Here is a 17,120-nt window from a genome sequence, read left to right as displayed (position 1 = left end):
TCTAATTTATAAATTAGGCTTTATCATAGTTATGTATGTATAAGAAAAGTGTAGTATATATAAGGTTTGTTACTAACTGTAATTTCAGGCATCCCCTGGAGATCTTGGAATGTATCCCCCATGGATAAAGGCAGTGTGGGAGATCAGAATTGGCCACCCCAAAATATATCTCTTTGGCTTGAATATATTTAAGAACAAAACACTATTCTGAAAGAAACTTTGACCTTCCCTCTAGCTGACTAAAAGAGTTTAAGATAAAAGGCCTGTCCCTAGGACAGGCCATCATCATAGATAACCCTGAGTATAAGAAGACTGTGAGGGTCCTTGCTAAGCCATTTCTTATATACCAAACATTTGTTTTTCCTTTTCCATGTGAATTGTCTTTCTCTCCTTTGAAGCCCCATCCACTATCTCCAACATGTTCCTTTGTCTTTAGCTGAAAATCGTATTTAAGGTGACAGCCTTGGCCATTCTGGTAAGTTGTTCAGTTTACCTGGGTTTCTGCCACATACACATGTTATCAAGTTTTGTTTGATTTTCTCCTGTTATTCTATCTCATGTCAATTGAATTCTTAGGCCAGCCAGAAGGACCTAGAGGGTAGAGGATTTATCTTCCTGCCCTTACAGCAGAGTACTGTAATTCACTTTTCATGGGCACTACTTTCTTTCCCCCACTGAAGTATAAATCCCTTGTAAGAAGATTCTCTTCGGAGTTCTCCCGTAGTACAGTCTTTAACCACTGTAAGCCCTTCTTAACACCCAGGAAGAGAGTCACTGTTGAGAGGGAAAGAGTGTGTTGTGGGAAGTGAGAGAGCAAATTGAATGAGCATTAGGGATGCAACTTCTTTATTTTTTCTTTCTTTTTTTTTGAGGAATATTAGCCCTGAGCTAATTGCTGCCAATCCTCCTCTTGTTGCTGAGGAAGAGTAGCCCTGAGCTAACATCCATGCCCATCGTCCTCTGCTTTATATGTGGGATGCCTACCACAGCATGGCTTGCCAAGTGGTGCCATGTCCCCACCACAGATCCAAACCGGGGAACCCTGGGCCACCGAAGAGGAACATGCACCCTTAACCACTGCACGACCAGGCCAGCCCGGGATGCAATTTCTCATGCACTCTCCTCCCTGCCAAAATAAAACTTAGGAAGTAGCAGGAAGCCTTGTTAATGGGCAGGGTATGAACTCTGCAAGTTTTAAATCCCCAGAGATTCCCAGAGAGTTTTACAAGTTACATGTTACACAAAGCCCTGTAACTAATGAGAACAAATTACAAAGTTGAGTGGAAAAATTCTCTTGCTCCTTCTGATGAAAAAGAGGGAGGAATTCCCTTGGGTCCCCTAACCAGAACCAAACCTCTAGAGCAGAGGAACCTCAACCTCTGTTGCTAATCACACAATATCTCTAAACTCGTGGAAGGAATGACTTGGAACCATCGTGGTTTAGTCAGTGGTGAGAACTGATCACAGTACGTATGGCTTAGCCTCACAACTCATGTCAAAAATCTCTAAAGTCATAGAAAGCTGAAGCTTGTACCAAATCAGGACCTTTTCCTCACTTCCTAGCTGGGGAAACTTAGACCCAGAAGGTACGGGGACTTTCCCAATGTCACTGAACTAGCAGTGGTAAAGTTAAGAATCCAGACTCTTAGAACAGTGATTTTCATACTAAGTCAAACGCTGTCTCTTTTGAGTGGAGAACAAAGCATGCTTCCAACAATGTGAAGACTATCCTGGGAGAACATTAACTGTAACACTGAATAGGCTTTGGAGCTCTGATAAAATACACAAGGTAGGAAACTATTCTAAATGGTTTGGCTCTCTATTCATCATAATTGTCACTACATTTTCTCCCAATTACCATTTCTTTGACTTTGGAACGAGCTTATTTCTTTTGTTAGTGGATTTTCCTTCCCAATTAAATTTGAAGCAAGTGGATTTGGCAACAACTTCAGAGATAGGTGAGAATAGGATGGGGTATTGCACTCTCATTTCATACACACACACATTCAGAATATGCCAGAAGTAAATGGAGATTCTGACATTCATATACTACTGCTGATGATCCACCAAGTAAGTATTTTTTACACAATTAAAGGAAAGAATTGGTAAGAAAGGACTCTGTCTTAGAATTTGTATTACTGATTTCTTGAATTTTCAAAATGCCTCTGAATTTAAAGATGGCTTTGAAGACCTTCCCTCTGTGCTGTCTTGGAGGGGACATGGCATATGCTATGAAATCAGGCTGTACTGAGGTAGTTATGTTAGAAAGAGCTTGGGTTTTGCACCAAGCACACCAGGTCCTAAAACAAATTCTTATTTTGCCAATCTATTCTTTTTTTGTTTCTCTTTGGTTTACTTAGTTAATCTTTTAGTTCCAAAATCCATATAATTGCTTTTCTTATAGAGTTACTGTGAAGATTCAACAGAACTTGAGAACATTAGTGTGTAAAGTTCTCTACTGATGGAAGGAATTGTTTTCAATGGCTTAGAGATAAACAGAAGAATCTATTGGGACCCAGTATTTCTGAAAGGGAGAAGTTTTCTGAAACAGTCCAGAATGATTCAGAAAGCTGTTTATAAGGGAAAGTGAAACAATAATCTGCAAGTGTGGATTTGGATACCATGGAAACACACAAAATTTGGATACTAAGGAGACTTACACTAAAAGACCTCTTGAGGGAGTGCAATGATCATTTAGACACTGGCCCTTATATCTTTATGCAAGAAAACAGAAAAATACTCTCCTCTTGTCTTTGGGAGATAATTACTCACAGATAAGAAGGTGTGGATACAGTGGGAGAAGGAGGGAAACAGGAAAAGAGAAAGGGTTGATAGGAGATAAAGTTTCTCATGTGATTCATGTATGGCTATGAAAGAATAAGGGTCTTGTCAGTTCCAACAAGATAAGAATAAAAACGATCTATAAGGTACAGTCTATAGTGTTGTGAATTAGTTCTGCAACCATTTGTAATTTAGACCATTTTCCTCCTGCTTCTTCTGGCTCTCAGTGACCAGCTATATTCTGCCATGAGAATAGTTAAATTTAGCCTGAATTAAATTTAATTGAGTGGAAAATCTGGTCATCTCCAGCCTCAAAATCAAATCCTAAGCAGTGCTAAATAACTAAGTGAAACAGAAATTGTTCATAGATTCACCCCTTTATTGTTGATTAACTTGTCCATCCCAAATTTATTGGGAATTATTACCTCTTAAAAAGCTCTATGTTATCACCCTGAGTAATACAGAAATTTATGACTCAGAGTCTCTTTCCTGAAGAAGAAAGCATTGATAAGTGAAAGAGTATACAATTAAAGTCAGGGAAGCTAGACTCTAGTTGTAAATATGTCATTTCATAGATATAATTATCTTATTTTTAAAATAATCACAGCTGCCCTATACGTTTCACAATGGTCCTATGCACTTCACATTTATGCTGTGTAGTGTAAAATTAGTAAACTTGAAAGAATCTGGCAAAATGTTGACTATATAAATGCTAGTTATTAAATATGATGGCATGTGGGACAGGCAAAACAATAACATGATATAATACAAAGGTAAAGGAATGTGTTAAATATAAGGAAAAACAACATGATATAGAAGTCAGAGGAAGAGGTGATTAAATCAGATATAGAATTATCAGAGAGTTTAAAGAATGACTAGCATTTAGTGTTTTCAGATGCTGAGCTTGGCATTGAAGAAAAGGGCAAAATCTCAATTGCCACCTGTACTATGCTTGCATGAAGGGTCTGTTAATCACTACTAACCGCACACTCTAATTAATCACTATTAATCCTAAGGGAATTGCGATATCCTATCTTCTTTCTGTCTCCTCAGATTGGAGGAAAGGGAGCATATTCTTTACTTTCCTTTAATGTTTCAGGACCTATGTGTCTTCTTCAAGAAGAAATAATGGCTTTAGGTTTCTGCAACAATTGCAAGCCATTGTCAAAGTTTGGTCCTCTAATTACTATAAATCAACTAACAACATTTACTCAGTAGATGTTTACAGACCATATATTACGTGGAAGTTGCTGTATTGGACCTTTACTGTGTTTGTCTATTAGATACTCTGTAGTTTTTTCAGTATTAAGAATCTTCATCAATTAGGATATTTTTCCCTATTGTATTACAAGTCAATAAAATTGTTTAAAAAAAAATAGGCCAGAAAAAGTCTTCTTGTCACATAAGTAATCAGTAATTGGTTGCTGAATAAAAAAGAAATGAATGAATGAAAAATTAGGAAAACACATCATTAAATGAAAAATCATTTGGTAATTGTAACTCTGATCATTTTTCTTATTCACACCACAATTTTCAAAGAATAATGGAGAGTTAAATGTTTACTTGTGGTTTCTTTCAGATACCAAACATTCAAACAATGAAGATCAACCAGACAATCCTGCAGGAATTCATTCTTGTTGGCTTTTCTGTTTACCCACATGTACAAACATTCCTCTTTGTGGTGTTCTTTTGCCTCTATCTTCTCACTCTCACAGGCAACCTGGCCATCATGGGTCTTACTTGGGTCGACAGAGCTCTCCACACTCCTATGTACCTCTTCCTCAGTGCACTCTCCTTCTCTGAGACCTGTTACACACTGACCATCATCCCCAAGATGCTGGCAGATCTTCTGGCCAAAAGTAGAAGCATTTCAGTCATAGGTTGTGGCTTGCAGATGTGTTTCTTCTTGGGACTTGGTGGCACTAATTGTTTCATCCTTACACTGATGGGCTATGATCGCTTCCTGGCTATCTGCAACCCTCTCAGATATCCAGTGCTTATGACCAACATGGCGTGTGGGCAACTTGTGGCCTCTGCTTGGGCTGGAGGCTTCTTTATCTCTCTGATAGAGACTGTGCTGATATTCAAGGGCTCTTTCTGCAACCCCAACCTTGTCAAACACTTTTTCTGCCATATGCGGGCAGTTGTGAGGCTGAATTGTCTAGACAGTGACCTCACAGAATTTATTGTAACCATGATCTCAGTATCAGGCTTGCTGGGCACATTCCTGCTCATCATCCTCACCTATATTTTCATCCTCTCCACTGTCCTCAGGATCCCTTCAGCTGAGGGCAAGCAGAAGGCATTTTCCACCTGTGCCTCCCACATCACAGTGGTCATCATCCACTTTGGCTTTGCATCTATTGTTTATCTGAAGCCAGAAGCCTCAGGGGGAGATGACACACTGATAGCAGTTCCTTACACTGTCATTACCCCTTTCCTCAGCCCCCTCATTTTCAGCCTCAGGAATAAGGACATGAAGACTGCTTTTAGAAAGGTGCTTGGAAAGACAAAATCCTTGAATAAATAGTTTTGGATTATTGCTGCCTGATTGAATGTCTCCAGAAGTCAGCAAAGCATCTATCCTGTGACATCTGGAAGAAAATATACCGTTTTTCTTTTCCCAGAGTTTGACATATGGAGATCAAGTGACTAAGTCTGGGACCTAAGCCATCACAACCATTTACTCATTTTGTTAAGGAAGTTGTCTAGTTCTTCTACTTTACTTCCTCTACTGTCCAACTCTATCTACATTTGCTTCTGTTATCAGTTGTCCAGTCACTTCTGTGTCTACTGTCTCTGCAGATATAGGCTACTATCAGCCAACCTTTGGGTGTCCTGCACCACTGATGGAATGGGAAAAAAAATTGTAGAAGGAAAAAAATGACACCCGTGACCAGTACACTAAGAGATGGTTTCAAATGTCTAAATATGTAAAGGTTGGGGAATTTTTCTAGGCAATGTTGTGAGGTACTGGGTTATACCTCCCAGGAAATAAACCATTTCTAATAGGAGATATACTATGTTGAAATTATGAACTGTCTACTTGTGTATATCTGCCATGATATCTCTATTTGTTAAGCGCCCATGCTGTACTGATTACTGATACTGTTCATGACTGCATCCTTCCGATGATCATCAGATGATAACTTCTGTGTATACAGGATATCTTGGAACATTGATTCAAATAGATAAACAGGATAGTAGAGTCTACATGTTCTATGACTGGGGAATCCATGGGTGAGGGCTTGAAATAACCTCCATTTCCTTTAAGATGAAGATATTAAAAAGCAATTTTTTAAAAAAACTCTGCCATGATATTGAGGGTTTGACAAAGAAAGCTATTTTGGAATAATTTTCACAGATGTAAAGTATGCAATAAAAAAATCAGATCAACACAGAAACAATCTTTATATCACCAGGAAGAAAATTAGAAACTCTTTGGAGGTCATATCACAGAAGAATAGTAAGTGGTCTTCTGAAAATTCAGATGCATAAGCCTAGGGAATTTTCTGAATCCTTTTCTTGGTTCTGCTATAACCAAATAATTTTTGTACTACAGTTCAGTGTACATAAAATATATGAAAAGTGTTGGAATAATTTCTGAATTCCATTATTTACATGGATGTTATAAAAATAAATGAGATAATGGATGGAAATTATATGTACATACAATGATTAAGGTTACCTCTTGCTACAACTCTATTTTCTTCCTTGGGAAAATTTTTGTGGCACATGTGCATGCAGAATATTTACCTTCTTCAAACTGTGGTGACTGCCTCAGTACAAGACTATTTTTTCTATTTTTGTTCCACCCCTGAGAACTGATTATCCAATAAAGGGATGCTATAAAATCTTGGAAGTAAATACTAACAATTTATCCACACATAGTGGGTGTAGAAAGTATGATGTTAAGTAAAGAACCTGAGTCTAGACTCAATGATTTGAACTGGAGGAAAGGAAAACACTACAGGTCACATCTTGCAGGATGCAGCTTTTAAGTGTTTAGATGGAAATACATAACCTTCAAATTGCATATTAGAAAAACTCATTGCCTGGAAATTAATAAGCTAAGCATTCATCTGAAGAATTTAGGAAAGAAATAACTAAATAAACAGAGAAAGATTGTAAAGAAAAAATAAAAAGATAACAGCAGAAATTAATTATGTAATAGTATGCAACGCAGCAGCTCAAAAAAGTTAAAAGTTGGAATATTGAAAAAGTTAATAAATCATAGTATTCACTGGTGAGATGGATGAAGAAATGAAGACAGAAAATAAAATAAACAATGATACAAATAAAAATCTGGACATTTCTTAGATCATACGGACATAGAAGATGAGAGAATCTCATGAATGACTTCATACACATACACTTGAGAACATACATAAAGTGCAAAAATTCTATAAAATTTATATTAAAAATAACATAAAGAGAAATGGTTATTTAATTCTCAAGAAATTGAATTTTAATTAATATATTTCACATTTTAAAAAGACCTCTGGGTCTTTTAGCTTCTCTAGTAGATTCTGGCAAACTTTTAAAGTGCAAACTACGTCAAACTTGCACAAAATCTTCCATGAAATAGAAAAAAGTAAATACTCTCCAACTCATTTTTTTGACCAGTATAATCTAGAAACTAAATCTTGAACTCTCGCTCAGGAACATGGATGCAAAACTCTTAAGTAAAATATTATTAAACAAAATATGTATACTTAGGTAGGATTTAGTCCAGAAATTCATGGATGGCACATTTGACAATCAATCATTGTAATTTGCCACATTATCAGAATAAGGGATATTAATCACATCTTAACTGATGCAGAAAATCTTTTGATAAAATGTAATATCCACTGAGAGAATAAATAAAACCTGCTAGCATAATAGGAATTAAAAAGAAGTTCCTTAAAATAGTGAAGGTTTTCTGAAGAAAAAATCTCTATCAAACTTCTTACTTAATAGTAATAGAGTTTAAATCAGGAACAAGACACGAAAGCCTTCTGCCATCAATTCTCTTCCCTATTATTCTAGACAGTCAATGCATTAAGAAAAGAAAAGGAAAAAGAGACACAAGGATTAAAAAGGGACAGAAATGGTAATTTCTCATGAATTATATGACTTTATACGTGAGAAAATTCAAAACAATCTGCAGATAAATTATTATAATTAATAATTGATATATTTCTGAGTACATGGTAAAGAAATCAATTATATTACCATAAATTAGCAACAATTAAAATATGATTTTTAAAAATACATCATATATTAAAGCTTCAAAAATATGAAAGCCCTAGGAATAAATTTTATAAAAGACACACAAAGCCTCTGAAGAGAAAACAGTAAAGTGTTATTAAAATAATTTTAAAAGAACTATGTAAATGATGAGATATGTCGGTTCATGGATTAGAAGACTCAATGTTGTACAGATGTCTATTCTTCCCATGCTAATCTATGGCTCAAAGAAATTCCAATGAAAATCCCAATAGTTTTCTTTTTTGTGCATGAAACTATAAGGTGACTTAAAATGTATGTGTATTTACAAATAGCTAAGACATTCCTGAAGAACAACTTAAGATGATTTGCTTCACCAAAAATCAAGACTCATTATGCAGCTACATTGTGTTATTGGCACAAGTGACAAACATACTGATAAGAGTAGAAGAGAGAGCCCCAAAGACCCATGCTCAGATGTGCACTAACTCTATGACAAATACAGCTTTGCAGAGCAGTGAAAACATAACAGACTTTTCAAAAATGTGGGCTCAGAAAATTGCATATCCATATAGGAAAAACAAAACTTGCCTCTATAAACAAAAAAAGTCAGTTTCTGGGTATCGAAACCTAAATTCAAAAGGCAAAACAATAAAATTTTTTAGATGCTGATATAACAGAATATCTTCACAATATCTTTAGGATATGAAAAGATTGTTTAAACTGAACATAAAAATCTTAACTAAATATGAAAAGATCAATTGAAATTGACTAATTTTGTCCATTAAAAAAGCACTATTCAGCAAATAGATCAGAAAGCCACATAAAACTAGAAAAAATTTAAGGAGCTGATTAAAGTAAAATTTAAGATAGTGGTTACATTAGGAGGGACGAGGCTGTGATAGCGAGGGACTCATAGAGGGACTCTTGGCCAGCAAAGTTCCTTTTCTAAATCTGGGTATTGATTACAAAGATTTTTGCCTTACAAAAATATTCACTAAGTTATGTGTTTGTTTGGATGATTTTCTGAATCTATGTTTCATTTTATAATATAAAGTTTAAAAAATAAATTCCATAGAATGAGAAAAAAACACAGGGAACATGTGTAATTGGCAAAAGGGTCTTACATAGTATATGTAAAATTCCTGCCAAAAAATAAAAAGGTAGACAATTTAATCAACAGCAAAAATATTCAAGAAATATTAATATGTCCTTCATAAAATAAAACATTCCAAATGTCCAATAAATATGTGAAAAGGTGCTTAATCTCATTAGTAAACACGATAGTAAACATTAAAACCCCAATGAGATACCACAACACATACTCTAAAATGGTTAGAATTAAAAGGTTGGATAAAGAGTATTGGTGAAGCTGTGGAGCAACAAGAACTCCTCTATGCTCTTGGTGAGAGTATATACTGGTTCAGTCACTTCAGAACCTGGTTTGGTATTATAGACTTATTTTGGAGATATCCATGGTCTAGCTTTTCTACTCTTAAGTACACACCCTAGAGAATTGTGTGCACATGTGTACCATGAAATATATATAAGAATGTTCTAAGAGGCAAGACTTGCAATAGACTAAAGCTGGGAATTACTCAAATATTCACGAACAGTAGAATAGATAGAAAATTGCAGTATATTCATACAGTGTATTAGCATGCAGCAATAAAAGTGAATAACTACAATTGTGTTCTTCAGTGTACATGTGAAACTTTTTTTCCCCTTTAGATCATATCTTTCTTTCATCATCTAAGAGGTAGATTACAACTCAAGGACTTTCTTTTAGGACTAATTTTTTATTATATTTCTCTAAAATTTGTACTGTGAAAGTCCCTTAAAGGAAAGCATTAAGATATTCTTTCTTGTAAATAACGAATACATTAAGACATCAGTGTAGAAATAAAATAGGAGATCACTGGCTTCTGTTCTCAACCTAAATGTGAAAAGTGTCTATTTGTTTCTTCTTTATATATTAAGAATTTAATCTGTTCAAGACACCGCACTAGCTATGGGGAAAACAAAACAAAAAACAGTTTTTACTCTCAAGAAACTCATATTCTACTTGTGTAGAGATCAGATAATTATGGTTTAACTTGGATTAAGGTTTGAACAGAGATCTATGGGAGCACTCAGGAGGCACAGTAGCCATGTAAGACTACTAGAAATTCTAGTTATATTGTGGGCCAGTGTCCCCAGCCAAGACTACTCTGCCTCAATATCTCAGCATCATTTAAGAAGCCTTCTAAACAGGGGGAAAAGACAGCTAGGAGGAGTCCTCCTGGGTAGAGCAAATCTCAACCACTGACCTCAGAACTATCCCTTCAAAGGAGCCTGAATTTGTTTTTATTATTCTCTGGAGCAATTTATGTTCCCAGGCAGAGGTGAAAACAATAAAGCCATCAACAGGCTAAAAGCTGGACACAGTCAGGAAAAGGACAGTAAAAGTAAGTCCTATCAAAACAACTGTCACCTCAGGGCAAATGTGAGCTTAACCAAGACTGTGCCCTGAGGAGCAACAGAAGAGACTTAATATTGTTGGATGGTGAGAAGGATAGAGTTCACTAAAATAATTGAGCCAGTCAGTAAATAAAGAAGCAAATAACAAAGAAAAGACCCAGGGTGTGTGGGGAAGTACCAGGATCTAACATCTAAAATATGCAATTTCCAACAATAAAAGAACATAAGACTTACAAAGAAACATGAAGATATTACCTATTAACACAAAATGTCAGACAACAGAAACTGTGACAGTGACTAGATGGCCATGTTTAAAAGAATCTTCAACTATAATTATAAGTTATAAAGGGGTTAAAAAGTTGAAAAGTGACAGTTGAAAAGTACAGTAAATGAATGAAAACTCATCAAAAGGAGCTCAACAGTAGATTTGAACAGGCAGAAGAATTAGTGAGCCTGAAATTAGACCAAAAGAGATCATGCAACACAAATAACAGTGAGAAAAAAAATGAGGAAAAATGAAGAGATCCTCAGAGAAATGTTGGACATCATTAATCATACCAAAATAAGAGTAATGGCCATAACAGAAGAAGAGAAAAGGGAGAAAGGGGAAGAAAAAATATTTGAAGAAATAATGGCTGAAAACTGGGCAAATTGATTGAAAAACAAATCTGCACATCCAGGAAGGTCAACGAAATCCAGGAAAGTAAAAATAAAGAGGTCCAAAAACAACACATCAAACAACAGCAGATTTACATTCTCTTCAGGTGCGCGTGGAATATTCTTCACGATAGACCACATGGTAAGGCATAAAAAAAGTCTCAATAATTAAAAGGACACAGCTCATACAAAGTATGTTCTTTCACAACAATAAAATGAAATGAGAAATGAATAAAACTAGGAAATAGGGAAATTCACAAGTTTGTGGAAATTAAACAGCATACTTCTACATCACAAAACAAAAAAAAACAAGAAAAAGAAATCACAACAGAAATTATAAAATGCTTTGAGATGAATGAACATAGGGACACAACATAATCAAATTTATGGGAGTCAGTTAAAGCAATGCTTAGAGGGAAATTTATAGCTAATAATAACTATATTTAAAAAGAAGAAAGATTTCAAATAAGTAATCTCATCTCCCACCATAAGATACTTCAAGAAGAATGGCAAACTAAACCCAAAGTAAACAGAAGGCAGGAAATAGTAAAGATTAGAGTGAAAATTAATAAAAAAGAGATTATAGAAAAACAATAGAGAAAATCAATGAAACCAAAAGCTGGTCCTTGAAAAAAATTGACAAAATTGACAAACATTTAGCTCAACTGACCAAGACAAAATGAAAGAAAACTAAAAATATTAGACTCAGAAATAAAAGAGATGACATTACTACTGACCTTACAGAAATACAAAGGATTATAAATGTATACTACGAGCAAACTAATAAACACTAATGAATTAGATAGCTTTGATGATATGGACTGATTTTTAGAAAGACAAAAGCTACCAAACCAATTCAAGAAGAAATAGTCCATCTGAGTAGAATTCTAACAAGTAAAGTGATTGAGAATATCTATTCTCTCAACATTTTTAGTGATAGAGCTCTCTGGAATTTTAGCAGGAGACACAGATGACCAATTAGTTACCATGTTCCTTAGACTCCTTTGCAGCCAGGTTTGGTTAAGGGACTAAGTTCTTATCAATGAGATGTAAGTGGAAATGATGGGTGCAAATTCTATGTTTTACCCTTAAGAATAATGTCTTTCTTTCTGTTTTCCTGATGGCTAGGAATGGAAAATCAGGTACCTTGAACCCAGCAATAGAAGTAATATTCTGCCTGGATGGCAGAACCAGTCCACCGTCCTGTGTCTTGTACCACTTGCGAAGCCAAGCTGTCCTGCCAACCCTGCCAGTTGTGGACTCCTTGTCACTGCACTATCATATGAGAGAGAAACAGAATTCTATTTTATTTAAACCACTTTAATTTTTGGGTCTTGTTAGTTCAGATTGTAGCTGCATTGTATAATTAAGATAATTAAACAAGATGTGTATAAAATTCGTAGCAAGTGTCCAGTATAAAGCATGTGCTCAGTAAATGACCACTGTGTATTTTTTTTCCTGCATCCATAGGATAAAATATAAAGGGAGCTCCTTCTGCTTCATTTCACTACTAAAAGTACTTTCTCTTGTTTCCCAACACCCTATACTTTCTGAAACTTTCTAGTCTCTTATCCTCCAGAACACTGTACTCCTGTGATTCCTTTCTAGGTCAACTTTTGATCTTTTTCTTGCTTTGGTCAGCTAAAGTCTCTATCTCAAGATTTCTTGTATATCTTTCTCTCTTTTCCTAGATTCTGTTCCTCTAGTTAAATCTATAAAATCTGCTTCTATCATATTTATTAATGTTTATTACCACTCAGTTTATAATCTGAAGACAGATCTAAGATACAGGCCAACATTTTTAAGTTATTGCTGCATCTATCTGCTTCTTTCTTTGAGCTTAGTATGTCAAGACTGAATTAATCATTGATTTTCTCATGTTCTTTTGTGTTTTCTGAGAGCTTAACATCTCCTCACCATTTCTGGCTAAAAACTCAGAGATAACCATAATTCTCCCATTATTTATAACATCATCTAAAGTTTTGTGAAGTCCTACTGTTTGTAATCGTATTATTTTGCAGTAACCACAAACTTTCATTATCACAGGGAGGAGTGGTAAATTAGTTTTAGTGCAGTGTGCTCACTCCCCAGTATTGCATCCTAAACAAGAGGTCACTGCACTTCTACTTGAACCTTTCCAATGATAGGCAGATTAGCTTACACCTCAGGAGTAATGTACTCTGTTGACTTGAAAAGACTCAAAATGAGTTTTTGCGAATAGTCCAAAGAGTTGCAATTTGGTATGTGTGTGCCATGGCAAATCATAGACAAATGCAGTAAACAAGGATGGGGAACTGCTTTTATAGAGAAAAACGAACAGCAGGGAGGGGAGTTCTAAACGAAAGTCCAGTGGGGGAGAGTAACAGTTCAGGGCAGCAATGGCTTCTTATTGACTTAAACACAGCATTTCTCATTGGCTGGACTGTTGCCAGGTGAGGAGAGAAGTACTCCCTTCAGTACTAAAGTAGTTTTACATCCTGTCCAAGGTACAAGCCATCCCTCTCTTCCTATTTGGTGTAATTGACCATGTGTGATAGGACATGAGAGCATCCCTACAGGCCTTCCTGACTCCAATTTAGTTAAAATTTCTTTTATTTCCAAAACTCCATTTGTGACAGCTCCAGTAAACCAAGAAGCAGAGGAATAACTTAGCATGAATGGCAGTCAGGAAACACAGAGTTGTGAGAGAAGGAAAACCCCATCCTTTTCAAAAACAGATTCAGGTTTGAGCCAAGAATCAGGAATGTGAAATTACTTCTCTGCACATCCTCACTCCAGTTATCCTCAGATCTTCTCTGTGCATCCTTCTAGCCCAGTTCTGTTCACAAAGGGATATAAAAAGGAGCGAACAGGAAATGATGCTTCCTCCATTGGAAGCTGTAGACTAGTGGACGGGAGATAAAGCGTCTCTCTCTCACACATAAATACAGACAAGTGACAGAGATGCAAAGCTGGATAGAGTTTGACAAATAATATTTTCTCAAAAATTCAACAGTCTAAAGAGCCAGTCAGAATTAATTTATCCATGATTCCCTTACTTTATTGTTTTATCTCCTCAATAGAACTTTAGACTTGAATTATCATTATAGCTACCTACTGATGCAGAGAGATAGTCTCTTCAGCCCCTCTGAAAACAGGGTTTGCAGAAGCACTATGGATGGTACTCAGACAATGAACTCAAGGAATGTATTCTACTTCCCCCTATGGCTATGTCCCTCCAGACCTTGCTTTTTCATTGTATCATGTGTGATCCCTGGGGTGACTTGAACACATTCCTGTTGGGGAAAAGTAGGTCATGATGGCAAGGTGTCCTAAGGGGCTGTATTCCTGATGATGAGGTGATAAGGACTGGCTACTGCTGCCTCTGTTTACTTCAGGGCCTCATCTGCCAAACCTCTGTCCTGTTTTGCCACAAATGACTCAAAGACCAGCATGAAGTATCAGCTTTATTGAAGAGTAGCTGGTGCTGACTGCACATGCCCAGAAGCAACAGGTAACCAGCATATTGACAAACATTGAAAGACAGGGGGTGTGTGTGAGTGCAGAAAAAAGGCAATGAAAGAACTAGGTACACCTCTGTGATAAATTTTGTCCTTACTCAGGTTAGATCCTTCATCTATTCCCTGTGGTTTCCAGATGCCTCATAATCCTGAAAATCTCTCTTGAATTTCTCCAGATGTTTAATTGGCTTAAAATCTGAAATATTTCATACTGCGTGCTTGTTATTTTACTGATATCCAAATGTTTATGATTATAGAGTTGACGCCTGAGAAACACACTTGAAATGTTCACAATTGTAAGAGATGTTTCTAAGTTCCATTGAAATGAAGTGCTGGAGATGGGTGAATGTGACAGAAAGGACAGGACATTGTGTATGGAAAAGAGGAATCCAGAGAGCAGAGTTGCATGGTAGGAGAGGCAGGGGCCAATCTTGGTTTGTTTAGAGAGCAGCCGCCAACCTTACCCTAAGGCCATGACCAAAGCCATACCTGCCAGATTCAGTCCATATCTACAGAGCCCAAATTCAAATGAGATTAAAAAAAAAACTATTGATTGAATTTGACTGCCATACACAGATGAGCCAAAAAATACTACAAAACTTAAACAAAAAAATCATTCGCCTCTCTGTGTCATTTATAAATGGAGAGGAAGGTCCTTAAACTCTTTGAACTTTTATGAGAATTAAGCTAGTATAGGAAAAGTACTCAGTGCCTTGTAGACAGTAATCAATTTTCTTATTATGTTTTCTACACATGCCATGTGGACACAGCCTAAGACAGTAACTATAGTGGCTCCAGACCATCCTTAGTGGTTGATTCACAGGTACTTTGCTAAGTAAGTTACAATTATGCCATTTGTGATGATGAAGTGAAGAATTCAAAGAAAACAAACAATTTTCTCTGAAAATGGGATATTCCTGTGTACAGGGCCCTGCTCAACGCATCTCTGGACAAAGGTTTGTGTTGCTTCCTAAGGAGGGCCACTTGGGGTCAGGCAATGTACTGTTTAGACTTCATTTATGGAACATCTAGGAGGTGGAGGTTAGAAAGGAATTAAGTCAGTTATGCTGCTATAAAAAGCCAAGTGGGGAAATCCAAGTTATGTCTCCATGGTTTTAGGTCCACAGATCTATAGACTCACCAATAGGTTTTAATAAGTGTGTTTCACATTGTCGACAAATCATCCTCACCTAAATTGTCTTTTTGATGGTCACATAGCCTAATGAAGTGGAATGACAGCAGCAACAGCATCCCTATTTGATAGATTAAAAAACAGGTTCAGCCTTCTACCTCTGAAAGAGAGAAGGAACATTAATTTTCCAAGCTCCTAAATTATTCTATTATTTATTTCTTAGCTTACTCAATAAAGATTTATTGGGTACCTATTATGTGTAAAGCTCTGAACTCAATGAGGATAGAGTAATGAGTGAATTTCTGCTCCTGAGGATGAGAAATCCAGGTAAATATGTAGTTACTCTACAGATCTGTTAGTAGAGTCATAGTCACAATAGCAGATGTGAGAGATCTCCTGGACAAAGTCTACACAGGAAGAACTGACGTTTATGATGTTTATTCACATGCAAAAGTCATGGGCAGAAGTAGAAATCAGAGTGATGTCTTAAAGAACTCTGACATGATTGGCAGTTTAAATAAAAGTGATGGTTGATAGATGTGGAAGGGAAGGTGACCATGAAAGGGAACTTTCAAGAGTGAGTAGAAGATGGACTGTACAATACCATTAACATCATTTACTCCTGAGATAATCTATGCATTTTCCAGGAAAGAGGAAATGCAATGGGAGTGACAAATAGAAATGGCAAGCAATAGGATATATTGGAGCATATAAGGAAGCCATTTGGTGTAAATCCAATTTGACCTGACTTTGTTTTTCCAAAAGGGCCTGACATGGCCATGGAGCATGCATTGTATATCTGCTTTAAACATTTACTATGGCAAGAATAAATGCCCTTAAGATAATGGTGCAACTTCCCCCCACATTGGTGTTTCCTTAAGGATAAGCATCTTTCCTTAGGCTAGGAACTGATTGTTGTGCTCACCTGTGACCACCCAGCTCAAGACAACAGACCTGCCACCCTGCTGTACCCACCGAGACAGCAGACCTACCTGCTGCATCCATCAATTGCTGTGCCAACAGAGCAGTCTCATGACTATTGTAAAAGGGACATTTCAATCATATGTAAAACATTTTCTTTGGGGGCATATAACCACTCTGTACACCCCATTTCTTTGGTGCTCTTTCTTCCTTTGGGAAGAAAGTCCTCAGGCCATGGTCCTCACATTTTAGCTCAGAATAAACTCATCCAAATTTTCATCTATAGATTCGTTATGGATTATTTTCATCGGCAGGAGAAATACTCAAAAACTTCCTCATTAATTATTATTTGGAGCCTAAGGTGTCAAACGAGAAGGATGTATGTAAAGAGCTTATCACTCAGTGAAGGTTAAAATTTCAAGCTCCTCTGCTATTGTGGTCAGATGCTGCCCTGATAT

The 17,120-nt window shown here is 36.4% G+C and overlaps 1 protein-coding gene across 1 annotated transcript; it reads left to right on the top strand.

Moving 5' to 3' along the window:
• Window positions 1–4,357: 4,357 nt before the first annotated feature.
• On the top strand, window positions 4,358–5,311 carry LOC106835791 (olfactory receptor 10X1). The gene has a single exon (XM_014848400.3). It carries the CDS (start codon window positions 4,379–4,381, stop codon window positions 5,309–5,311), a length of 933 nt encoding a protein of 310 aa, XP_014703886.3. The 5' UTR covers window positions 4,358–4,378.
• The last annotated feature ends 11,809 nt before the right edge of the window (window positions 5,312–17,120 follow it).

The sequence above is a fragment of the Equus asinus genome, chromosome 25 (assembly GCF_041296235.1).
Source record: "Equus asinus isolate D_3611 breed Donkey chromosome 25, EquAss-T2T_v2, whole genome shotgun sequence".
In the NCBI taxonomy this organism is placed as follows: Eukaryota; Metazoa; Chordata; class Mammalia; order Perissodactyla; family Equidae; genus Equus; species Equus asinus.
Note: the sequence above shows the minus strand (reverse complement) of the source record. Positions and strands in the feature narration are given on the sequence as shown.

Excerpts from the sequence above, each read along its gene's own strand:
- LOC106835791 (XM_014848400.3), top strand. The coding sequence starts at position 4,379 with ATGAAGATCAACCAGACAATCCTGCAGGAATTCATTCTTGTTGGCTTT.